A 25,925-nucleotide genomic window follows, 5' to 3' on the forward strand; every position below is an offset into this window, starting at 1 on the left:
GCCTTTGCTTGTTTCAAGTTTCAACGAATAAATAGAATATTACCCCAACGAATTTTTAAGTTTTGCCCAAAAAGTGTGCAAAAACATTGCAATCCATAATAAAAATTGCATTAAATGGAAGACAGGAACAAAGGAGAAGCTAGGATGAATATTGCATAGTCATTTATGAAGGACAAATTTTTAATATATAATGGTATAGTACAGCTATTCAGTAATAATAATAAAAGAAAAAACGTACAACTATATGATACACAATTCTTGTTTGATTACTTTGATACATCTCAGCTCAGAAAAGGAAATTTGAGTTTTATTGGGGCTTTTCAAAATTATGGATCATGTAACATACATGACTCCTCTTTCCTAAAAATAATTAACAAAATTGGAGGAAAAAATATCATTGTAACAAATATATTTGACTGCGGCAACACAAAGGAGCAGATGCCTGTCTTTAATGCATACTATTCGGCAGCATTGGGGCCCTTGTAATTGTTTACCAATTGCGCCTGCACATCATTAGAAACAGCCGAGTGCTCTTTGTACTCCATTGTGAATTCACCTTTTCCCTGCAGAGATAGAGGCATCAGATAGACAAAACTTACATAGAATGCAAGTGGGAATTGGAAAATGGAGTATTTTGCACTTAAAAGTACAGTGTTCTTCATTACCTGTGTCATTGATCGAAGAGCAGTCGAATACCCGAACATGTTGTTCAGAGGGACCTAAAGAGACAATAACATTATTTTTCAAGGACTTATCTCATACAACTGTCATTCAGTTCAGGTATTGCAATCAAGACTAAAATCAAATTTAGCAAATTAATATAAAGTTTTCTTTTATAAGAATTTAAATGTAACAATGAATAGCAAGACACGTCACATAGGTGAAGTGTCTTCACTCTGAAATCAGATCATCAATTGTTTTAATTGAGCAAATATAGACATAGATACAGTTTAAAGAAGCAAGTATATGGACTAATTCAAGCTACAAATTTCTTCTTGGTGAGAAAAAAGCATACTTACAAATAGAAAAAACTTCAAGGAATTCCTACATTTTCTCAATTAAAGTAAAACATATATATCTACATATAAAAGTTACTCCTACAGAAGCTCCCACATTTCCTAAGAGCAATGCTGATATCAAACTTTTAACTAGAAGAGAAGCTGGAAATATAGTAGTATCATATCATGCTTGAACCTTACACAGATGTTGAATAGAATATGCAAATTTTATCAAATTTTCTTAGTGGCATTAAACTATTAAAGTCAAGATGTGCAACAGTGCCCTTTTTCTTCGGCTATCCAATGAAGATGCATTACATGAAAAGAAAGAGGTACTTACATGGGCAGTAATAACAGAGTCATCTCCCTCCTGGTCATTTCCAACAATGATACCTTTTCTCCTATCAAATGAAAGCAGTGATATTTTCAGGTAAAATAATTGGTAATTAAACCATAATACTTCAGTTGACCAAAAAATAAAAAACCTTAAAACGTTCTAACTGAGGCCCGGAGATATTCGATGGATAAACACTCACTTGTTAATATCACCAGCAACAGTGCCTTGAAATTCTGTAGGTACTTTCAACTCCACCAGCATAACAGGCTCCAATATCACTGGTCTTGCAGCTGTATAACACTGTTTAACAATTTCAGAAGTTAAAAAACATACAATAACCAGGTCAGAGAAAATTTTGAAGACAGAGAATAGATTGTGAAGGAAAAATTAATTTCCAATGCTCTGCATGATGCATGGGCAAAATCACAGAATATGAGAAGGACCTTTCTAAGAATTCATTTCAATCAAACAATTACAAAGAATTCAATCGGAACAAAGGATATGAGAAGGACCTTTCTAAATGCATATATTGCAGCTAATTTAAATGCAAGTTCACTGGAATCCACAGCATGGGCTGCACCATCAGTTAAAACAACACGAATATTTTCAACTGGATGTCCAATTAATGAGCCCCTGTACAAGGAATAGCATTATGAGCAAACACCCTATAGTGTCATAATTCCTGAATATATTAGACATCGTATTATCCAAATTTCCATAACCAACTTTCAAGACCGGACAGGGGACTCACGAATTTGCTGCTTCTTTGAAACCCTTCTCAATAGCTGGGATAAAATTTGATGGTATAGCTTGTCCCACGATAATGTTTTCAAATTCAAACTTGGTGGGTGAACCGGCAGGCAGTGGTTCAACATATCTGCAATGTAGAAATAGAAGAAATAATATTACAAACAAGGGAGAACACCAAGTTGCAGTTACAAAACCAATTAGCGGGTTTGCCAAGTAACCTGAGTACATGTAAAATGTCATGTACATGATGTGTTGCATAAATACAATCAGGTCTGTAGGATAAAGGCATCATCTGGACTTACCCACATACTCGCCCATATTGACCTTGTCCTCCAGATTGCTTCTTATGTAAATAATCAAATTCAGCCCGTTGAGTAACAGTCTCTCTGAAGTTTACACGAGGTTTTCCAACAGTGGCATCAACCTGTTTAACACAACATATGATAATATGAACAAAGAATCAATACAAGGTGAAAAATGTAACCTACATAACATTAAAAATTTGATATTATATATTAGAAAAAGAGAACAGGCCAGGCACCTTATATTCTCTCCGAATGCGTTCAACATAAACCTCCAAATGCAGCTCTCCCATTCCAGAGATAATTGTCTACTCAAGGAACAATAATTGTAAGGCAAGGCAATTGTTTCTTGAAGTGGAGACAAAATATATTTTGACCATTTGCATTTGAGAGAGAGAGAGAGAGAGAGGAGATCATATTGTAAATCGAACCTGTCCGCTCTCAGGGTCCAAGCCAACACGGAAAGTAGGATCCTCTTTCTGGAAACGATTCAAAGCCTTCGAAAACTAGCAACAAAGAAACATAAAGGCCGATTTAAGTAGCATTGAATACTATACATACACACATGCACACTAAAAATCACAGGAAATCCACTCACTTGTCCTCCAGAATCTTTTGAAACTGGTTGAACAGCTAACGACATCACTGGCTCGGGGACATTCATAGAAGTCATTGTATATTTAACTGACCCATTAGTAAATGTATCTCCTGAAGATACAAGAAAACATGTGAGTACAAATTTATAAAAAAACAAACAAAACAAAACAAGGGAAGAAAGCATTATAATCATCAGGTTATATGGCTTAATCCCTGTTAGTTTTCATGTACAAAATTAAGAAAGCTATGACTTAAACTTGACTGTAAAAATTTAGATCTTCTCTGAATGACTCCATACAGCTAATACTCAGCAAATCTAGTAAATACTCAGATTACAAGGAAAACAATGTCAATAATGTAGATCTAGTAAATCTATACATCTATCGTTTATCTAAACATGTGTGCACAAGCAGACACATATTGTGCTTCTCAGGACATGAAAAGGGAAGAGTCAAACCTGATGCACAGTCCACACCAAATACAGCAACTATTTGCCCAGCATGTGCCTCTTGAATATCCTGTGGATGAAATGCCCCACAAAAAAATAAATATATCAGTAAATTGACAAAGTTTATACCATTTAAGTCTAATTTGCAGTGTTAATCCGCTAAAGACAATCTTTCATGTCGCATTTGAATCTAGGAACTCCCCAAATGCCATCCTACCCATGCATCACCAGAGAAGAGACCCACCATCAGAACATTTTAGAGATGTTTTATCTTAGAAATTATTTTCACATGTTGAAAGCTCAAATAATTTTATTAGCAGAACTTTCAGAAAAAAAACTAACCTCCATCTCATCAGAATGCATCCGGACCAAGCGAGGAACCTGTTCCAGGACGATAACAGAAATTCAACAAGACATACAAAAGAATACAAATTAAAGTTTCATACCATTGATTTGAAAATAGACTTTCCAGAAAAACAAAAAGTAAAAGTTCACCACTGGTAATAGACAAATAACGTAACAGTTCACATCATATAGATGGCAGTCTTCTAAACCAAATTCTACTCAACTCAGCTTTATTCCCCAACTGCTTGGGGTAGCTACACGAATCCTTATCTGAAACAAATTGGAAACCACCACAAGAATTTCTTTCACCATCCAATCCTCTTTAAGAGTTATATCCTCCACTACATCTCTTGTAGACATTTCCATCCTAATCAGTTTCTACTACTCTTCACCACTGGTAATAGACAAATAACGTAACAGTTCACATCATATAGATGGCAGTCTTCTAAACCAAATTCTACTCAACTCAGCTTTATTCCCCAACTGCTTGGGGTAGCTACACGAATCCTTATCTGAAACAAATTGGAAACCACCACAAGAATTTCTTTCACCATCCAATCCTCTTTAAGAGTTATATCCTCCACTACATCTCTTGTAGACATTTCCATCCTAATCAGTTTCTACTACTCTTCAACCCTCCTAATCACCTCTTTCAGAGAAATGCAACTCTAAGGTTCATTGATTTTATGGGTCAGTTTGTTCGAGTGTTCTAACCAAATGGCCTATAAAATTAATGAACCTTGCTTGTTGCAATCATACCAACAATTGTAGTAACTAACTTTTTCAATAAGATACCAACTTTAGTAATTAACAAGAAAGAGTACAAATCAGAGAGCACGATGTCCACTGTAAATAGAGCTCATATTCTAACAATCTTACAAAGAAGAAACCTTGCAGACACAGTACTTTTCCCCAAATAAAGCAGCCCTCCAATCTGAAAAAATGCAAATAAAGGCATTTCCTGAAATTCTGTAGACACTGAAGCCCATAAGGATGCCCAACAACGAACTTTATCCCACAAACTCCCCCTCCTCACCCCTAAAGCTGTAAAAACATCCTCCTATTTCTTTCCAACCAAATTACACAAAACACAGCCGACACTCTACATCTCCTTAATACTTCACACTTCTTCCCTCCCCATAAAGCGTGTGCCTTCCACAACACAGAGCAGTACCTGACGCTGGAATTAGCCAGCTCAAAGTAGTTTCCTTAAACAATTATAGTAAATAATTATCGCTTCCCACAATTGACCTCAATCACCTTGCCTCATATTTAATCTACCATTTTTTTATAAGAACATATTTAAACTACCATACAAAATCATATATTACCAGATCATTCCACCTATCATAATTAGCCACCAATTGCTTTTTAAAAAAGATAAAAATAGATTCCAAAAGACTAGATGAAAAAAACTGGTAGCATGAAACAAATATTGCAGCATAACCATAAGGCATAAAGGCTTCACTTTTTTTTTTTTTTGTGGGTCAAAATTAAATTCCTTGAACTTTAAGCTGAAACATTACATTCCTTGAACTATTAGCTGAAACATTACATTCCTTGAACTTACCTTAATCTTCTTGCCAGTGTTAATGTTAAAAATAAAATCACCCTTCCGAATGACACCTTCATAGATTCTTCATCAACAAAATAATTGTTAGCATAAAATAAGATAAGCAACACAAACTTTACAATGGAAACATAGCACCTCTAAGGCATACCTTAAATATGTTAACTGACCAAAACGCCCTTCCTCCAATTTAAAAGCCAATGCTACAAGAGGCCCATCTGGAGTTCCACCCAATGTAACCTACAGCATTACGACAATTTTTTGATTACCTAGACAGGTATGGAGAATGAAATAAAAGAAAAGTTTCAGGATGAATTTCCGCCAACTTAATACCTTCTCTTCATCCTTAGTCTGATCAAGAGCATAATTACTGACTTCAGTTGGACAAGGCAAATAACTAAGTACTGCATTCAAAAGTGGTTGTACACCCTGTACTCCATAAATGGCAGAAAATGGAAATTATAAAGAGCCACGAGTATCATTAATAAAATTCAGACCAAAATGAGTGGCATATACGAAATCCTTTGACCTAAATGGTTTTTAAAGGAAAAGGACAACTACTCTAGAGAACTGATGACAACAAGAATTGCCAATATCACAATTATTAACAACAAGGCAATGCAATGCAATGCAACAGACCAAAGAAAACCATTGCTTGCTAGAAGACATCCATAATTTCCCACAATGTAATAACATGCAACTGCACCAACAAAGACCATAAAGTCTCAACAAAGCCAATGGGGAAAAACCAAAAATATAAAAAATAACAGTAAGGTCCCTGTGTTAGCCCATTTAGGCTTACCTCAAGTAGAACCAAATAGCTATAAAAAGAGAGAAAAAACCTCTAATTATAGAGAGATTAGATATATCTATGCCCAATTACCCACTGGGGAACCAAATAGCATTTAAGCTGATGATCATAAATTTTTTAGAGCCTTTACTGTATAAAATAATACATCATAATCTTCATTAAGCAAAAGCATTTGAAATTTAACACATCAACTTAAAGCAGTTTCAAATTGATTGATGAGTAATGACGAGACAATACAATACAATATACACATTGTCCAAAGGAAAAAAAAATTTAAAGAAATACCTTGTTTTTAAATGCACTACCCATGAACACAGGTATAAATTTCCTTGCTACAGTAGCCCTTCGCACAGCTTCCTACTCAAAAAAGAAAAAGAAAACTTTAAACTTCAAGAGCACAGAAAGATACATAAGCACAATTAATTTCCCCCGAACAAAATTTGACATTAGAAATAGCACCATCTAGAATTTTCTATGTACAAAATTATATTTTTAACTTTGTAAGAACATACAACCACCAAAACCCGCAACAGATCAAATGGCAAACAGAATTAAAAATTGTAGCTTATGTCGCATCTGATAAATCAAGAAAATATTTTGTATTTTCATTTTTCCACAACTCTTTCTTCAGATTTTTTTAATTTTATTTTGTTCAACGTACCGCAAGATCCGTAGATGATATGGGCTCATCATCAAGAAATGCTTCAGCAAGTTTGTCATCAACTTCAGATACAACTTCAATTAGCTCACGCCTCTTTTCTGCGACTAACGCCTCCATATCAGAAGGAACTTCTTCAGTAACAATCTTTTCACTAAAACATGCAAAAAGACCATAAGCAAAATTTTAGAAATGGCAAAGCACATCCAAAACAAACCATGCAAACACAATAGTGTTAATAACAGACCCACTAGCACCATGAAAATAGTAAGCTTTTAACTCCACAAGGTCAATAAGACCCTTGAAATCATCTTCCAACCCAATCGGAACTTGCATGGCAGCACTGTTATGTCGGAGCTTAGACCTTGCCTACAAGAAAATCAATTTCATTACCACGTCACTATTTAAGGTTCAATATAATTTATATGAACATGTACAACTATCCAGACAAAATTTCAATCTGAACCATCAAGGGTAATCTGGCTTGTTGCATAACCTTAACTGAAACTAGTAACTTTTAGCATGCTAGTTGCATTGTATCAAAGAAAAAGAAAATTCAAACTTCACTGCATGAAGTTGTTGCATAAATTAAAACCATGCAGAAGGCATTTGGCAACATACTATAAACGATACGGACATTGTGAATCAACCGAAACTAAAGATTATTCATATTTTCTACTCAACCGAAACAATATCCTACAAAATTACAATTATATTAACCAAAGAATTTTACATCCCTAGAAATAGAGATTTAAAAACACAATTATCAAATCAATTTCTGACAGGTATATTACAGACATGCACTGCAAACCTCAAGGGATAATTAGCAGGCCAAGATCATGAGATATTAGGTACTGGTTTGTGTTCAATATGATGAAGGAAACAGTATACTGAATGCTTTCCCTTGTAGAAAAATAATAAATAAACCTTAAAAAAAATAATAAATCTAAGATCTTTCCATGATTAATCAATTTTGAAATGCACCTGGTTCAGAACTTTCCACGGATCTGCACCCATTCGGTCAAGTTTGTTTATAAATGCAATTCTTGGAACTTCATATCTCTTCATTTGCCGATCAACAGTAATTGACTGACTTTGCACGCCGCCAACACTACAAAGGACAAGAATGGCACCATCAAGAACTCGCAAAGCTCTCTCAACCTCAATGGTGAAATCAACATGACCAGGGGTGTCAATTATGTTAATCTGCAATGGAAAATTTCTGGTTCTATAAGAGATCATTAGAATATGCAAGGAAGGTAACAGTTTTGGCTTTTATTCTGGAATTTAGTTAACGCAAGCACAAAGTTTGAAGTACTGCAATTCTTAAATTCAAAATCTTAACTAAAATTCACAGTTCCAGAGTAACCACACGGTGAAAAGTTAAGACTCCATCCTCACTTTAGTTTTTAACAAGTAATAATTTTACTAAGGGAAGGCAGTGAAGGAGAAGCATGGATGACAAACTGAATCTTACTTGGTGATTTCCAAGATTTTATTTTCTTTTAGAACAGCAGACAGTACGCCAACATATCTACAATAGTAATTTGATTTACCATAATAAGTAGGTTTAGACAGGAACATATTAATACTGTTTTGTCCTACTAACTCCAAAAGTAATGTTATATTCTAATATGATCTTCACTCCTTCTGGTATTCCCAGGTCTCAATTAAGAGCAAAAGTGGCAATAATGCCCACGTTCATTTCCTACAACTTCTCTTCAATGAAAAAGAACTGAATCAAGCCTCTTAAATATTATAGTAGATACTAAGAAGCAACAAACTGAACTGTTATTCCATCTCTTTGTATATATTAAATTCAAAATCCAAAAGTTTTCAAAAATTTGTAAATTTTAAACTTTAATACTACTTAGTTAAGACAACAAAGGACCAAGACCAACTCTAGCTAGACCATATCAAAGTGATCACCTCTCCATTTTCAACAAGTTCATAAATTTAACAATCCAACTAAACCAACACCATTACTAAGCTAATCCCAAGTTCCCATCTCCCAATACTTAAAACGAAGACCAATTCTTACCATTAAACAACTCTCAATTCCATCGAATTCCATTACTTTCCGAGCAAGAAAAACAGAAGCAAACCCAAAACCCAGAAACTAGAATTACCTGATAACCATTCCAAGTACAGTAAGTGGCAGCAGACTGAATGGTGATTCCCTTCTCTCTCTCCAAGTCCATGGAGTCCATTTTCGCGCCGACCCCATCCCTCCCTCGGACCTCATGAATCTCGTGGATCTTCCCAGTGTAAAACAGAACTCTCTCGGTGAGGGTGGTCTTGCCGGAGTCGATGTGGGCCGAGATCCCGATGTTTCGGAGCTTGTCCATGGAGTCCTTCCACCAGGGTTCTTTGTCGTCATTGACACGTGCGAGGTTGCCGGAGGAGAAGTGGCGGAAGTGGAAGGAGCCGAGGAGGAGAGAGGAGGTTGGTGATGGAGATGGGGACGGCGTCGTTTTGGGGGTGGTGTAGAGGGTATAGAGGAGGCGTGGTGTGGAGGGTCGGGGGAAGCGTACCATGGTTGTGGCCTGGTCAGTAGGGTTTTGGGTTTTGCGGGGTCGAGGTAAAACCCTGAACCTTCGCTCGCTTCCTTCCCTGAGTTCCCTCTGTGTCACTCACTGAGTCACTGTGTGTTGGTGCTGGTTTTGCGAGTTGCAAATATTAGGAGAGAGAAAGAAAAAACGGGTCGGGTTGATTGGGCTCAGGTTTTGTTTTTTTTTTTGGGTCAATGATTGGGCTCGGGTTTGTGATGGGCTTTTTCATTGAATTTGACAACAAATTGAATACTTAGAGATACGAATTCGAAATTAAAATCTCTCAAACATGATAGAGGCAAATTCCTGAAGGCTGGTTAGTCTACTCAACATGTAGACATGCAGAAAGATATACATAAAAAATTAGGGCCAGTGATAGGTAAGCAGATGAAGACGGGTAACAAATTAACAATGCTAAGATGGCGCTTAAACTGGACATGGCTTAATGTCATTATTGATTTGAATCAATGACATCCTAAAAGCATAATTAGGTTAAATAAAATTGCAACTAATCACTATTTAGATTATAAATTAAGGTTACACTCCAATCATATTGTTCTTAAGAGAAAATGTTAGCAAAAGGACTATAACTATACCCCTATTTTCAGTTGAGGATCTCGTTTTCACTTTGCATCAATTAAGGACTATTATTTTTCAAGTGCTTCAATCAAGGATATTCCGTCAATTCTGTCAAAACTTCTGTTAAAATTGATCACGTGACCAATTTATAAGGGCAAAATAGTTTTTTCTCATAAAAAAATAAAACTAAATAAATTTAAACAAATTTAAAAACAAAAAAGAAATTCCCTCCATCTCCCTCCATCTCTCACCTTCGCCACCCCCTGCACGATGTCCTCGCCCCCTCCTCCCCCTATACCATCGCCATCCCTCCCCCCTCCCCCACCCCCACCCCCACCCATCCCAGCTCCATCACCCCAACCCAGCCCTGGCCCCGTCACAAAACCCAGTCAAACCCAGCCCCAGCCCCAGCCCCGTCCACCACACCCTCACCCACTAAAGCCTTCAATTCACCCAAGTTGACAATAACACCAACTCCAGAGCAATGCTCAGCCATGTGACCCACCTCGTTAAGCTTGATACCCATCTTCTCTTCACTCCCACCATTGACAACAAACTTCAAAATCCCTTTTTCAACGCTATTTCTGGACAAAACGTCGCCGATTCGTCTACAATTCTTGTCCCTATCTTCGAATCCAGAAAAGAGGAAGCTGAAACCCGGAAGAGCAGGGTCCGAATCCGTTAAATTGCATAAGAAAATGGGCGGGCACCTAGTCCATGGAAACCGGGTCGACGCTTGAGTCACCAGGGGGTGAACAACCGCGAGCTTTATATCACGGCTCTAAAACCCGGCTTCCCTGAAGACCCGACTCACAATCGGGTCGTCCAAAATCGACAAAATGAAGTTCTTGAGCTCGACCTTCAAAAGCGACGCTGTTTGTTGCTGGTTGTAAATCTGCTGCAAGTGGAAGCTCTCCGGGTGCCTACGCTGGTTCACCTGCGACCGCTTGAATGTGGCCATGATGGAGTTGGAGACCGACGGCTCCTACTAAGCCTTGGACGACGGCAACCGGTCCAGGGAGACTCCGACCGAGAGCTCCAACGCTCGCAATTGGAGGCGTGTGGAGTACTCGCTACTCTGGGCTGGTTTGACTGGGTTTGCGACGGGGCCGGGGCTGGGTTGGGTTGGTGGAGCTGGATGGGGCCATGGCTGGGACGGGTAGGGGAGGGGGGAGGGATGGCGATGGTATAGTAGGAGGAGGGGGCAAGGACATGGTGCAGGGGGTGGCGAAGGTGGGAGATGGAGGGAATTTCTTTTTTGTTTTTAAATTTGTTTAAATTTATTTAGTTTTATTTTTTTATGAGAAAATACTATTTTGCTCTTATAAATTGGTCACGTGACCCTCACGTGATCAATTTTAATGGAAGTTTTAACAGAATTGACGAAATATCCTTGATTGAAGGACTTGAAAAATAATAGTCCTTAATTAAAGTAAAGTGAAAATGGGATCCTCAACTGAAAATAGGAGTACAGTTATAGTCCTTTTGCTAACATTTTCCCTTGTTCTTAATGATGATTAAAGAATGTATTAAAATTTATTCAAAAAGCTATTACTATAAGAAAACAAAATAGTGCAGGATCATTAATAGTTTAGTTTTTCTTTTTCTTTTTTGTTCTGTAATGGATCATTAATAGTTAACTTTGAATAATATGCAATTATATTTTTTAGGTATCCAACAAGGATGTCTATAAAAGAAAAAAAGCCAAAAATAGGTATGAAAAAGGCATGTATAAGAATTGCAATATGATAGTGAAAGCTAAATCTTCTATAAAAGATGTGACTTTTTTCTAATTACGAATCGAACCATTTGAATTTTTTTTTTTTTTTTCAGGAACACTTTGGATCTTAATTATACAATGTATTAGATATAAGTTTTTAGGCTTATTCGCGTCAATGCCCCTGAAAGTAATTTCGATTTTCAATTTACCCCCTGAAACTTCATTACTCTCACTTTGCCCCTCAAACTTTACAAAATATCATATTTCGTTAAGTCTGCCTATAAGAGCTTATAACGGACTTGACGGAATATGATATTTTGTAAAATTCGGGGGTAAAGTGGGAGGAATGAAGTTTTAAGGGGCAAATTGAAAATCGAAATTACTTTCAGATGACATTAGCGTGAATAAGCCAAGTTTTTATTATGTTACAATATATTTAATTAATGTCTGTTAGTGTTATTTTTAGTAGAGAGAGAAGATTGCATGATTAAACAAGAGTTACAAGAACAGTCTATCATTACTACCAATGGTCATTAATCTCCGCTAACAACTTTTAATTTTTTTCGTTTATCCGATGACAACCAAAAATCTTCAAGATAGGGGATTCAAGTTAGCACTTGTCAAGAAGCTGACCAGTCTCAGATGTTCCATGATGCAAAAGAAAGCATATATGACCTCGAAATGAGGCTATTACAAAATCCTTTGGGATTAGCCTAATGGTGAGAAAGGGTCAAGAATTAGGTTACAAGTAAAACCAAATCGATCATCTTTAATGTAACCAAAACTAAGAGGCTATGCAAACAAACAAAAAATGATAATATTTGCTGGGCTTGATCCCCCGAGGTTACCTGAAATTTTCTTTTTTGTATAATATTGCAAAGATGCAACAGTCTTGAAGAGCTTTTGTGGCTTAGTATGACTGCAACTATAAGGCAAAATCATGGGTTTACAAAATTGATGTTGAACATGTCGACTTGATGCCAATAACAAGCCTTGCTGATAATATTTTTCTCAAAAGCAATCTTTAAAATTCTGCACAGGTTGATCTTCTGAAAACGCAAAATTTATGGAAAAGAAAGATTCTTTTCATGTATATAGCAAAATGCTAATCCTACACAGGCTGCAACTGCAACTCCATACCAGTGTGTTCATGACCAGAAGACTCTGCAGACGAAGCAACATCCTTCTTCTCACCAGAGTCACCAGCGTCCCTCTTTGCACCAGAGTCACCAGCGTCCCTCTTCGCACCAGAGTCACCGGAGTTCATCTCTTGAACTGGTGGAGGGTCAACAATGGTCATTTGCAAGCTAACATTATCGGATAAGTGGTTCCTCATCTCCCTGTGCTCTTGACACAAAGCACACCAGTGCATGCAGCAATGCACCATGCATGGATCACACGGTGAATCCTGCAGAGAAGTAACACCAATGAGTCAGCACCCAGCACCACTATGTGTCAACCATATTTATGCTTCCAACAATAGAGACAATGAGGCAAAAAGAGTCACAATCTCACATCCAAATGTACAAGCAAATGTTTTTTTCATAAAAGAAATCAGTATAATGTCAAAAGAACACTGATACACATCATACACACAAGAACATCCCACTTGAACTGGAGGCACAAACACAAGCACACGCTCATTGCAGATATACATATTAATCCCAGCTATCATTTGCAAAGTCCAACATGTGAAACCAACATATCATAGTAGTAAGTAAAATTCTCATCAGAAGCTATATACTGTATGTCAGGCAAGATTCTTCTCAATTTGACCTTATAAAAGTAGGATCAATCGCCGAAAGCCATTTGGTTACAATGCAAACAATGGGGGAAAATCTAACAAAATTACATATCAAAAAGAGAAAAATGAATTGCGGAGAACATCAAATTCTATATATTGGATGTACACAGACCTTTTACATGTCAGAAACCTTAGTTTTTGCATCCTATTCTTCCATATTATCAGATGTATTTTGCATGTAAATCCAAGTTCAAGAAAATATAGGAACTGCAATTCACCTTGAGATGATACTTCTTTTGCAATGACTGCCTAAACAGACCAGTGTAGATTGCACACATCCACCAGGCAAATAGCAATGTCTCACAGATGAGAACTGATGTATTAGGATCAATACCATGGAAGAAGGCTGTTGCTGTTGCAACTGCGATTCCTCCTTCAACGCACAATGCATGGAAAACACAGGCATTGTTCCACGGAATATCATCTCGTATTGTTTCAACATTGCGCCCAAACAACACACATGGACAGAAAAGTCCAGTCCGGCCTGCAACATAAACACAATAACTCAAGGAATTATCAATAATCAGGAAAGTGTGATGAACATAGAGATCTTTCATGGAGGTAGCGACTTCTATCTTGTCCCACTCAACTACATATTACAAAAACTAAGCAAACTATGATCTCTGCAAGAAGCACAATAGGCAAAAACAAACTAGGGGAGTAATAGAGACATTGCCAAAATGCTCCTCGGTTGACATGCAAAGCTTCTGACCTGCTGAGATGAGCACAGGTTGCAAGCAAAAACAATCAATGCATAACTTGGACAATCTAAAGGTGTACTTCCTGAAACATTAGGTCACATAGAACTTGTTATTCTTCACCAGATTAATTATCCTAAGTGGCAAACTATGCTTTGAAACCGCCCCTCCTCCCAAAAAAAAAAAAAACAATAAAAAGCAATAAAGCAGATGAAATCTAGCTTACAGCTCTCGGGATCTTCAGCACAGCCAAATATCCCAGTTATCCAATCTTCATCAGCTGGGGGTTGGTATGTTTCTGGTAGGGGTTGCCCGCATTCGTGACACTTCTCAACAACTAACTGTTCAATACTGAACATAATCAACAACAACAAGAAGGACGAGGACGAGGACAATATTCCAACATTATAAATTGAGGTACAGATGCTTCATGTACACGAAACTCAGTCCACTTAATGTCAGAAATATTATTAGTATTGTTTTTTTCTATATATAATCCAAAGACAAAAAAGAAAAGATTTCTTTGAATTCTCAATTATAAGCAAACCCAGATGCCAATTTGCAAAAAGATAGGAAATTTTCATGAAATCACTAAAACAAACAATAACCATATAACACATTATCGTATTTCATTTCATATGCACCGAAAATTGACATTTGCACCCCAAAAAATTCAAGGTCGAGGGAGTGAAACAAGGACCTGGGGGATTTCAATGGGCTGGTTGAGCTCTCCAGGGTTGATATCCTCCGCTGGCGCTTCTTGTTCCCTGGTCAGCTTCACGTACCTCGATTGCGCATTCCCTTCAGCCATCTGATCCAATCCAACCCACATTATAAATTTTCTTCATATTTCATATACATATACATATATATAATATGGATCAAAAATCGAAACAAGAGAGGGAAAATGTACCTTGAAGATGAAGAAAACACAGAGATATGGGGAAGCTATTCCAAATGTGAGGTGTTTCTGAGAAAATGGTGTTCAAATCTATTAGCCTATTCTTTGTTGCTTTGTCTCTCGACGCAACGCTTCGCGTCCTCTTCGGCTCTTCATTGACTCGCCAACGCCATTACTAATAGCAGCATAGAAATTTACATTTGTTGATGGAATGGAACGGAATAAGCATGACGTGACGACGTCGTATTTTCATCTCATATTTTAGTTACTTTTTTTATTTTACCAAAGCTTTGTAGGTGTACAGTATACTAGCCTCTTTTTTTTTTTTTTTTTTATTACCAATGGTGTAAGTGTACTAGCCTCTTGATATGTCAATAAGCTTTCTTATTTGGCATCAGGAAAAAATTTATTTATGTTTATGTTGTAGTGATGTGACATTTTTAAAAAATATATATATAAACAAAAAATGAAAAAAAGAGAGTAAGATAAAAGAGAGCCAATGAGAGAGAACGAGGATACCAAGTAATGTCACATGAAGGATAAATAAGTTCTTCTCTTGGCATTAAAGATGAACTCATATTTTTAAATAGTTTATATAATATTGTGCTATTCAATTAAAAAATGTAGATTTTCTATTTTGGTTGTTGATTCTTTGGGCTCTTCTATGGTCTGGTTTGGTATTAATGGGTATAAAAGGGTGCCTCCCTCAGCCCAAATGATATATGCATGGGCCTATGGAAATGATGAGGTTAGTATAGAAATAATAGAACTGATTGGCAAAATATCAGGTATTGAATCTTTGAGTCTTTGACGTGTAGATAATTAGATATGAGAACAACCAACAAAAAGTAAGGCACTTTCCTTTCATTTTATAAAATCAACTCAGAAGCTTACAAGAGAAGCAGAGACAGACTTCAGTGGATTTGAAGAAAGAAAAGCCATGGGAGGAGGAACCATGCACTTTGACCTGCCCTTCATGCACATCAAACAATATTCTTCTGCTTCTTCTAATAGTGGTAGTAAAAATAATAATCTTAATCTTCCACTGCCAGTTTCATCCAGTAATGTTGTTTCATCCAGTAATGTTGTATCTGTTAAACCTTCTTGTTCTGCTTCAAACTGCTTCTGTGAGAGTGGGACTTGCAGAAAACTAGAGTCTGTATGTGGAAATGAAGATAAAAGAGCAAGTGGGTCTTTGTTTAGCTCTGTTTTTGGGCCTGTTCCATCCCAGTTTGAAGTCAAAAATGCCATAGCTGCTCTTTTGAAGTAAGTGTTAAATTTACACAACTAGTTATTTTTTTTTGGCTATTGGTAATTCTACTAGACCTATATATAGCAGAATATGGAATTCATAAAAAATCGCTGAATATCCTTTCGATCTTCAGATTTTATATTTTATATCCTTTCTATTCTTCAAATTATATATTTTAATCATATGAAATTCAAATTTTGTCCACAGAGAGAGAGAGAGGAGATATTCAATCCCATGAAAAGCAGCCAAGATTTTATTTACCTAAAATAAGAAATTATTTGGATGATATCCAAAACAGAGAAAGCTATGCTTGTAGTTAACAAAACAAATCAAAGACCTTAAAACAACTAAATTTTTCCATCGGTTTGTACTTTGTAGCATGACTTTTTCATCATGCTTTGCATTGTACCTTTCTGATTAAATGATTGATTGCCTTGCACTTGAGACTTGAGTGTTTCTGACCATATATCCATCTTGGCAAGTTTTATGCAGGGGATAACCTCGTCTCAATCGGAGTTAGAATTGCTTCAGAAAATACTGGATTGTTGTGTTACAAGAAAATTTCTGTCGTATGGACACAGAAGAGTTCATGATGCTTTCCAATTGCTGCAAACCGATCCTTCTGTTAAGGTGCCTTCTTGTATTTATGCTAAGGGCTTATTTGGAACCTGTTTTAACTTGGTGAAGGATCCAACCCTATAACTCTGTACTATAATTTATTATGCCACCTATTCTGATAAAGAGTACCATTGGTCCATAGATTTGAAGATAATGAATCTTACAGCAGTATTTACAACATCCTCAACACAGCTTCCCCCCCCCAAAAAAAAAAACAAACAATTTTCTTTGGGAGTTATAATTTTTCTTTATCCTTCAAAGAATTTAAACATGTTTTTCATTCTGTTTTCTCATTGTGGAGTTTTTGTAGTTGTTTCACAGTTAGGCAAACCCTTCGATGTAAAGCCTTTTTCTGCATTTTCCATTATAATTTGTTAATTATATTGAAATGATACTTGCATAGGTCAGTCTTTTATCTTGTTTTTGACCCCCTTCCTTGAGAAATCTACTTGAGTGCAGAGACTGGTGGTTTCCCTATCATCTGATAAAGCCCTATGGGATGCTGTTACCAACAATGAGTTGGTTAGGAAGCTCTGGGAGCCTCTCGCCTCAGGTATGCATTCCACTTATCTTGGACTTAATTTAATTAATTTGGTTGTTGTTTTATCTTTCACAGATTTCTCATATAGAAAATTGGCAGCACCAATGCCATTGCTGCATATTTGTTTGATGTATCTCGACCATATAAAGGGCTTCAAGTAAAACTGTCAATCATGCTGATAACCGATAAGGACATATGAGTGCAATGCAGCCTAGGTGTCTAGACAGCAGTGTCAAAGAAAGCTTTATGCAAAAGTATTCCTAATTGTCTCAAAGTAGTGTTTTTGATAAACAAAAAAGGAAAAATTAGGAAATCAGGTTGCCTTATCTGTCATCGCAGTCATGAGTGAAACAGAGAATTCACAGTTAATAGAAGTTGATGTGGATTCCTTGCTTTCATTAATTCTTAAGTACTAATTAATGTCCAAATGGGGAAAAAAAAGGGAACTAGTCTATAAGATGTGGTGATCCATAGCTACACAATTGGCTGTAAACAAGTTAAAATACTTGAGCTGAAGTTGAGACCTTCTCAGTTTTAGGTCATTCCAGAAATCTGCTATGCAACTTACAGCACCTTCTTATACAAACAATGCAATCAAGAGCAATCTTTCACTCAAGCAAACTTGGTTCTAAGATCAAATACTAGAACTACTGAAAATGATCTTCTAAGCAACTGTCAGCATGTGCAATGTGTTTTATCAAATTACTGGCTCAAGATTCCTTGAAAGACAAATGAGTCACTTTGAGCAACTTTATGCACAGCCTGACTCAAGCACTATGGTGTTAATTGATCTTGTACTAAGTAGAAATTTTAGCTTAACTTCTACTTTCTACTAAATTTTGATCTATTTGGTTGAAAATGAAGGGCTGCCTCAGAATTCAAACCAAGAACCAGAGTTAGGTGCATGCTTTATGAGGTGGATTATGGATATAACAAAAGAAAAGGTTAAGGAACTCATTGAGAAATTTGTATCACTCATGAATGAGATGTTTGTTCCTCCAGAGACGACACAGAGGAAAAACCCTGCGGCCGACAACATGGACCAGTTTGAAGAAAAAGTTAGATCTTCATTGCTTCTCTCTGTTGTGATCCTCTTGATTGTGGTTGTCACTCGATTCCACAGGGGCTGATCACCAGTTTACCTAGTAAAAGATGTTTGTACAAAGCACATTGATCATCATCATAATAAGTCTCAGTCAACTAGTACTACCTTAACTCGGTCTCATTTGTGGACATTACACACCTTGAAACATTGTTTAGTTCAATGAATGGTCTTGGATCATATTTACTTTTTTTCATTTGGGATCTATCATACTTGGAACTGCAACCACAGACTGATTCATAAAATTGGTCATTTTGGTAATTAACGTAACTACTAGAGTGTTAATTCTACACATAGTGAACAATGTTTAGCAAGTCTTGATTGATATTAAAGCGAAAGATCTAAGAGAAGATACTTGTTTTATTGATTAAGGGGTACATGCATGGACGAGCACATATCACCATTTGCTGCTCTTAAGGGAGCCCATCATAATTTCATAATCATTCAGGGAAGAGAGAATGATCCACGATTCCTCACCAAAAGAGAGACTGACATTCATGCAATGGGATTCTTATAGCAGTCAATTGAACAAAAGGATACAATCATTGTTGAGGAGTAGTAAACATCCCCAAAAAGTTAATATAGATTGAATTTCTGCTGATCTTATCCAGCAAAATCAACATCCATGCACCACAAATGTATATTTGGGGAAAAATGGAAGGGTATACAAAGACTATTTGGCATATACTAATCTTATACAGTAAGCAACTGATCTTGGTGGGGAAAATAAAGGTAGTTTAAGATCATGACATCCAGTATCTTGGGCCCATCAATTCACGATCTGCTGCAGGACCTTGATTGGCAAGCTTCTGAATCCGGGAAGAGAATTCTTCAGCCTGATGAGATTGAGGAAGATCAGTGTTCCAAATAAAATGAAAGCACATCTGAAAATATTGACGGAATAGTAACACATTCATTTGAAAAACACATCTAACCACCCAATTCCATTGTTATAATCATTATGTTGTTTTCTCAGGGGAGTTGAGTAGTCTTAGACTCTTGATACTGTGGATCTTACAAATGTAAGAACATACTGAAAAGAAAATGCCACAGACACTCGGGATTCTTCAAAAACAAGTGCATTTTTAACCCCTCCCCCCAACTTTTCTGATTTAAAGGAAACAGTGAGGATTTCTAAATATGTACACAAAAGAATGCAGTTGTCCAGGTTTTGAAATTTCTCCAGATTGATAACTCTTTCACATTACCCAAAGCAAACATCTATGCAATCTGCCTGACATCTCAGCAAGTCCCTTATATTCTTCAAGTACCAGTTACCAATGAAACCAATAAAATGCACCCATTTTAAAAAATAATAATAATGACTCGAAAAATTATGCAACAAAGGTACCAACCTTTTCATCGATCCACACTAAAGAACTAAGCTGATTGTTTAAGATTCGGACAACCACATCTAATGGAGCCATCCCATCATTTGCATCAAGTTCTCCTCCCTAAATGAAATAAAAACATCACTATCATCATCAACATAAGTTGGAAAAGCTTTTTAAGAAGTAGAAACACTGAAAACCTTTACCTGGTTGGCATTTAGGGTCTGAATAATTGATTTGATCTGTTCTGTCACCTGCTCTAGTTCCCTCTCAATAAACTCAGCTTGCTCATACCTGCAATTGAAGCCAGAGCAATAATAAATGAGGAATCTTTATGTGTGCTTCACTCTGTGTGGGTGTGTGTGTGTGGGTGAGAGAGAGAGAGAGAGAGAGAGAGAGAGAGAGAGAGAGAGCAAGTTAAACCAAATCCAGCAATTTTCACAAAATATAGCCTCTGCATGTTTGAGCCAACTCACTATGAGGATGACTCCGTCCCAAATCAGATCATTGAAAAATCAGTAATTGATTTTAATACAATACTAACTAAATTAACATATCTTTCATCATTTTCATGTTATTAAAAGGATTCAGTCAGTCAAGCTTCCTCAGTCATCTCCTAGTAAATGGCTATCAGAGATTACAACTCTTTATTATAAATATGTCAAGTTTAGATTTTGACTAATTTCGCCCGACCAATTACAAGCTGTGCAATTGTCTACTCTCACTTGCACTTATGTGAGGGAACATGTTGAAATGGTAATCCTATAACTCTTCACCCTAACTCCAATAAAAAGGAGTAAACAGATCCTCTGAAGGGATTTTCAATCAACAGATTAATCCCAGTAAACCAACAACAGTTGGCTAGTTCACATGTTCCCAACAATCTATTCTCTATACTCCATGTCAAGTCACTAAACTTACTTGGTCCAAAAATGTACTACTAGAACAGAAAAGGCACATATGCAATTGGTCCAAAAATGATAGCATAAAGCATGCCATACAAATTTACATCATATAAAATAAAACAAAGCAACACAGCAAGTACTGACATTGCATCTCTTGTGGATGCAGCTTCATCATCAAGCAGCAATCCACACTCATCCTTGTATATGCGCTCAGCTTCTTCTTCCATGCTTAGCAAAGCCTTATCAACCTAACAATATAAACATAAGAAGGAATGTTATCATGCTTATATTTGCAATTGCTTTGGTCTATAGACAGCTCTATATATTCTTGGGTACAAGGAAGAAAAGAATACCTTTAGGTGACAAGGGCTAATCTACAAATTTCTTGAAGGCTACTATTTGAATTCCAAAAATAAAATTTCTAAGTATCAGCTTACAGGCTTTAAATATACACAAAAGTTAGAATGGAATTTTTTTTTTTTTTCTTATTACAGTGACTGCCCCAAAAAAAAAAACATAACTGGTGATATTTATTATTGGTTTATTTAGTACTGGATGTGTAAATCAATCTAAGGTGATCAATTGCAGACCTCTTGGGCCTGGAAAAAGAATATCTAAAGAACTAGAGAGTAGCTTCATATATTAAGGAAATACCAATTAAGATGCATAAGTATAGACAAAGACTGACATAACAAAGGCTCTTACAATTAGTGCACAAACAATTATAACTTTGCATAGTAAAACTACAAAAAACTTGTGAAAGTACCTCTTGTTGATGTGTCTCAATTAACTCTAGTTGCCGCTCCAATTTAGATTGGGTTTCAACCACTTTCGCCACTTCAATCTATATAATTAAAGCAACAGCAATGTGAATCAAACATTATACTTTTTTCTTTTGGGCCAGGAAAATCAAACTTTATACTTAATCATAACTACTTCATAACAATTTAGCAAAGCTATCAACATACAGAATAAAATTGGCCTGAACAAGTTCACATATCTTAATCAGTCTAACTAAACAATTTCTCTGATGTATTGGGAAATAGATCACCTCAAGCCTAAGAAGAACATCACGGTTATGCAAAATCCTCCGGTCCCAGTCTGCTATTGCATTAGCCTGCTTCCGGAATTTTCCAGTGCGTTCTTGAAGCTCAGCATTCCACTCCTTGATGATCTTCAATTAAAGCAAAAAAGAAATTACTTCATAATTTAATAGAATAGAGAGGTAATAAAACAAAAAGAATTTAGGTGCTGTAATAATATGAACATGCACTGATAATAGAGGGAGTAGGGTAGAGAAACTGGTAGTCTGAACTCTGAAAAGTATTTGCCTCAAAGAGATGTCTCACCTTTCTTCCTTCTGACAAGATGGAAGGTGAGCATAACAAAGATGACTAAAGTAAAGGTAATCATGACAAAGATGGAAGCAATTGCTCCACAGAGCTCTAGAGGGGATTGTAAATTCAGTTGCATACATTCAGGGTAGGTTCGCATGTTTTTTAGATAACTAGGATTTTCCTTTTCCTCTTTTCAATTTCTGGAAGCTATTTTAAGGAAAATAGTCCTCCCTTTAAGTTGTAGGAGATATCATATATAGTGTAATATTATGTGTGTGTGTGTGTGTACATAATATATTTGCTTTCACAGTACTTAATGCTCAGTAGTAGAATTGTACAAATTTTTCATTCATAGAAATCAAACATATAAGTTGTAATTGGCTCATAAATCAGCAAGATACAATTACTAATAACGAAAAGGCAAACATATGAGGTACCTCCTCAACAGTCTTCCCAGTAATCTCAGACGGTAATTTTGGTGCAGTAGATACTGTAGTGCTGATAGTCGAAGTTGTCCTATAAGACAAGCAGAACAGAAAAGCACAAGTCAAATTAATTGAAGTCTCTATTTTTTAAGATCTGAGCATTTGTACCAAAGTTTTTTTTTTTTCTTTCCAACTTTTCGTTTTCAGCAGATAGTTTAGACGAACTGCATAATTACACAACAGCATTCCATCATAATCTTTTAAGTTTATTTTTCTGTTCACTTATCTGTACGAAAATTCATTATAACATGAAGAGCACATGAAATACCGAAAAAGATTACTGTTAAAGCGAAAAAGTAGAAGGCATAATGTGTCAACAAGTTGGACTTGTTGCATTGGAAAATACAATACCAGATAGTTTAGATGCCAACAGAAACAATAATGCAAAGTCAGCACCAAGGCAAAGTACACATACCCACTAGTAGAAGCCACAACAAGTGATGTTGATGTCTGCGATGCAGTGCTACTGGAACCGTTTATGGCTGCAGTTACAGATGCTGATGTAGGGACACCTACAGAACATTTTCAACAAAATGGGGTTAGTTTAAAGTTTAAACAAAATACTTGAGCTAGGCATGTAAACATTTCAAAACAATGTGGTTGGTTTTAAATCGCTTTCTCATGCGCCTCAGGGAACTCAAATTGCTCTAAAGTCTAAACAAGCGAACTCCGAAGTCATAAAGTCCTTTACAACATAATCTAGTATTGCAATTCAGCATACTACCAACATACCCAATATAGATTCAATTATTCAAATAACCCAAGAAGTTTTCCACAATATTTAATAGACACAAAAGGTTGAGGAAACACACCAAATGCAGGCACAGCAGTGCTTGGTTGTGCTTGTGATGAGGAAGCAGGCAAAGATGCTTTAGTCAACATCGAAAGGCCAGACGAAGAAGAAGCAGTAGCCCCTGACGAAGCAGTTGCGAAGGAGACTCCAAAACCTGTAAACGAACCCGTTGTGCCCGATGCAGCAGCTGAGCTGGAAGGCACTGTTAAAGCCGTTGTAGCCGATGCAGTGGTGCTCGCAGCCGGAGCAGTAGGAGTCACACCAAAACCCGGCATAGACAGAGAAGCCTGGGTTGTAGTATTAGCTGCCGGGGTGAAAGAAGCGGTGGTGGTAGTGGCAGTCGAATACAGCGGCGCCGAAGCTGTTGAGAAAGATAATGTGGGTTTTGGGGTGGACACCGGGGCGGGAGATGAGGCAGAGACATTGGAGAACCCGAAAGAGGGTTGAGAAGCCGAGGAAATGGGTGTCCCTCCAAATGAGAAGCTTGAAGTGCCTGTTGATGAAGATACAGTAGTGGGTGTGGAGGTTGTTGTAGTGGGCTTCGCAACAGCTGAACTTGTTGCGAATGAGAAACCCGGAGCAGACGAGCTCGAAAAGCTGGGGAATGAGGGAGTGGTTGAAGCTGAAGCTGCTGCTGGTGTTGAAGAGCCGAACAAGTTTGTTGTAGCTGTGGAAGAAGCAATCGATGAGCCAAACATGGATGAACCTGTGCTGGGTGCGGTTGAAGTTGTCCCGAACAAGGGTGAAGCAGAAGTAGTGGATGAACCTGTGTTGGGTGCGGTTGGAGTTGTCCCAAACAGAGGTGGAGCAGAAGCAGTGGATGAGCCAAACAGGGGAGAAGAACTAGTGGCTGAACTGGCCGCGGAAACAGTTGCTCCGAACAGGGATTGGGATGGAGAGGAACCAAACATGGGAGAAGAACTAGTGGCTGAACTGGCCGCGGAAACAGTTGCTCCGAACAGGGATTGGGATGGAGAGGAACCAAACATGGGGGCTGAAGACGAAGAACCGAAAAGGGATGGAGCAGAAGTTGCAGTGGAGGAACTGAATGGGAATGTTGGGGCGGGAGCAGAGGAGGTTGTGGTGGTGGCGGCGAAGGATCCGAATCCGAAAGAAAGGATCGGGGCGGAGCTAGGGTTTGAGGTACCGAAAGCGGCGGAGGAGGAATTGGAGGTGGTGGTGGTGGTGGTGGGGTTGAAGAAGGAGAGGGGAGATGGGGAGGAGGAAGCGTTTGGGGGAGTGGAAGCGAAGGCGGAGGAGGATCCTAATGAGAACCCGGTCGACGCGGCGGGTGCGGCGGTGGAGGATCCGAATGGGGAAGCGGAGGATCCGAATGAGAAAGGGGAGGCGGGGGGAGCGGAAGAGGGAGGGTTGGTGAATGAGAAAGGGGTGGTAGATTGAGAAGAAGAGGAGGCGGTGGTGGATCCGAATGGGGAGGCGGAGGATCCGAATGTGAAGCCCGACATTGTGTCCGTCACTCCCTCTTCGTCTCTGCTCTCTCTCTCTCTCTGTGAATGGCTCGCTGGGGTTTTTCAAATTTGGGGTTTTTGGGGCCAGAGATTTTTTTTTTTTTTTTTTTCAATTCCCGAGTCATTAATCATTATTCATGGCTTAACAAAATTTCATGGGCTTGGGCTGTGAAATAATTTTCCTACTTTGGGACACTTTAGAGTCTAGCCCAATTCCTTGTCCAAAAAAAAAAAGAGTCCAGCCCAATTAAGAGGGAGTCCCTCAATGGCCAACTCTCTGACAACGACCAACTCTCTCCCAAAGAGATTCAAGTCCATCTCCGATTACCAAAAAAAAAAAAAGTCCATCTCCCCCACCATGCCAAATTTCCGGCCGAAGCGAAGGTTCTTGGCCGGAAGTTAGCGAGCTTGAACTGGTCGAAGGCTAGGCGCTGAGTCGCCAACACTTTGTCAGAATACACCGACCGAGATTTATTGCATTGAAATGTTTCAAGTTAACAAACACTTGGTAGGATACATTTATACTGCTACGTACATATCATGCATACATGGTGATTAAAGCTTGTGCGAGTGAGGCTCATCTGTGTTTCTTCAAGTTAACTATTTACTTAGTTGAATCTTTTGTTTAAAATAGTTGGTCTCATCAAACTTGTGATTTTCAGAAACTGAAGCAGTAGTAGTCATTTCCTTTTACACAAAGGCAAAATAATCTAAACAATCAAATTATTTATGCCATTTTTTACTTGGATTTAATCTAAGTTTAACCAAATAATTCACCCAAATTAAACCAGACTCCAAAGTGGTCTTGGACCCAACAAGCGAGTGTGTGAAGGCTGATTTGTATTTCAAACAGTTAATGTGAAAATGATGCCATTTCCTGATCATGCTTTTCTTGCCTCCACACTTGTTATACCTTAAACCAGCACCTTTCCTCTTCTCATCATCTTACATCTCTCAAAACTCAAAACAGCATCTGCATAAGCAGAGTTTGAAGTTGAAAACAGTCTCATCTCTCTTATAAT

The 25,925-nt window shown here is 37.5% G+C and overlaps 4 protein-coding genes across 4 annotated transcripts; 1 reads left to right on the forward strand and 3 right to left on the reverse strand.

Moving 5' to 3' along the window:
- Positions 1-164: 164 nt before the first annotated feature.
- On the reverse strand, positions 165-9,449 carry LOC147290888 (Translation elongation factor EFG/EF2 protein). Its single transcript, XM_086235508.1, has 20 exons — positions 8,946-9,449; positions 7,801-8,022; positions 7,064-7,185; positions 6,820-6,970; positions 6,444-6,515; positions 5,681-5,776; positions 5,499-5,587; positions 5,348-5,414; positions 3,775-3,813; positions 3,442-3,502; positions 2,986-3,095; positions 2,819-2,893; positions 2,627-2,695; positions 2,388-2,509; positions 2,087-2,212; positions 1,848-1,968; positions 1,535-1,635; positions 1,339-1,399; positions 666-719; positions 165-563 (listed from the first exon to the last, which is right to left on the reverse strand). The coding sequence occupies exons 1-20, from the start codon at positions 9,351-9,353 to the stop codon at positions 459-461; spliced, it is 2,271 nt and encodes a 756-aa protein (XP_086091634.1). The 5' UTR covers positions 9,354-9,449; the 3' UTR covers positions 165-458.
- Positions 9,450-12,528: 3,079 nt separating this feature from the next.
- Positions 12,529-15,224, reverse strand: LOC147290889 (cell number regulator 6-like). The gene is made up of 5 exons (XM_086237456.1): positions 15,083-15,224; positions 14,870-14,980; positions 14,396-14,510; positions 13,690-13,955; positions 12,529-13,075 (listed from the first exon to the last, which is right to left on the reverse strand). Exons 2-5 carry the CDS (start codon positions 14,978-14,980, stop codon positions 12,779-12,781), a joined length of 789 nt encoding a protein of 262 aa, XP_086093582.1. The 5' UTR covers positions 15,083-15,224; the 3' UTR covers positions 12,529-12,778.
- Positions 15,225-15,905: 681 nt separating this feature from the next.
- Positions 15,906-18,778, forward strand: LOC147290890 (uncharacterized). The gene is made up of 4 exons (XM_086237074.1): positions 15,906-16,336; positions 16,805-16,952; positions 17,400-17,493; positions 18,346-18,778. Exons 1-4 carry the CDS (start codon positions 16,011-16,013, stop codon positions 18,609-18,611), a joined length of 834 nt encoding a protein of 277 aa, XP_086093200.1. The 5' UTR covers positions 15,906-16,010; the 3' UTR covers positions 18,612-18,778.
- A 342-nt stretch (positions 18,779-19,120) lies between these two features.
- EMB2766 (structural constituent of nuclear pore) lies at positions 19,121-24,977 on the reverse strand. Its single transcript, XM_086236188.1, has 9 exons — positions 23,454-24,977; positions 23,057-23,153; positions 22,594-22,672; positions 21,871-21,993; positions 21,586-21,663; positions 20,964-21,067; positions 20,121-20,208; positions 19,939-20,037; positions 19,121-19,419 (listed from the first exon to the last, which is right to left on the reverse strand). Exons 1-9 carry the CDS (start codon positions 24,898-24,900, stop codon positions 19,327-19,329), a joined length of 2,208 nt encoding a protein of 735 aa, XP_086092314.1. The 5' UTR covers positions 24,901-24,977; the 3' UTR covers positions 19,121-19,326.
- Between the last annotated feature and the right edge of the window lie 948 nt (positions 24,978-25,925).

This window comes from Dryas octopetala, chromosome 3, assembly GCF_963921425.1.
Source record: "Dryas octopetala chromosome 3, drDryOcto1.1, whole genome shotgun sequence".
Classification (NCBI taxonomy): domain Eukaryota; kingdom Viridiplantae; phylum Streptophyta; class Magnoliopsida; order Rosales; family Rosaceae; genus Dryas; species Dryas octopetala.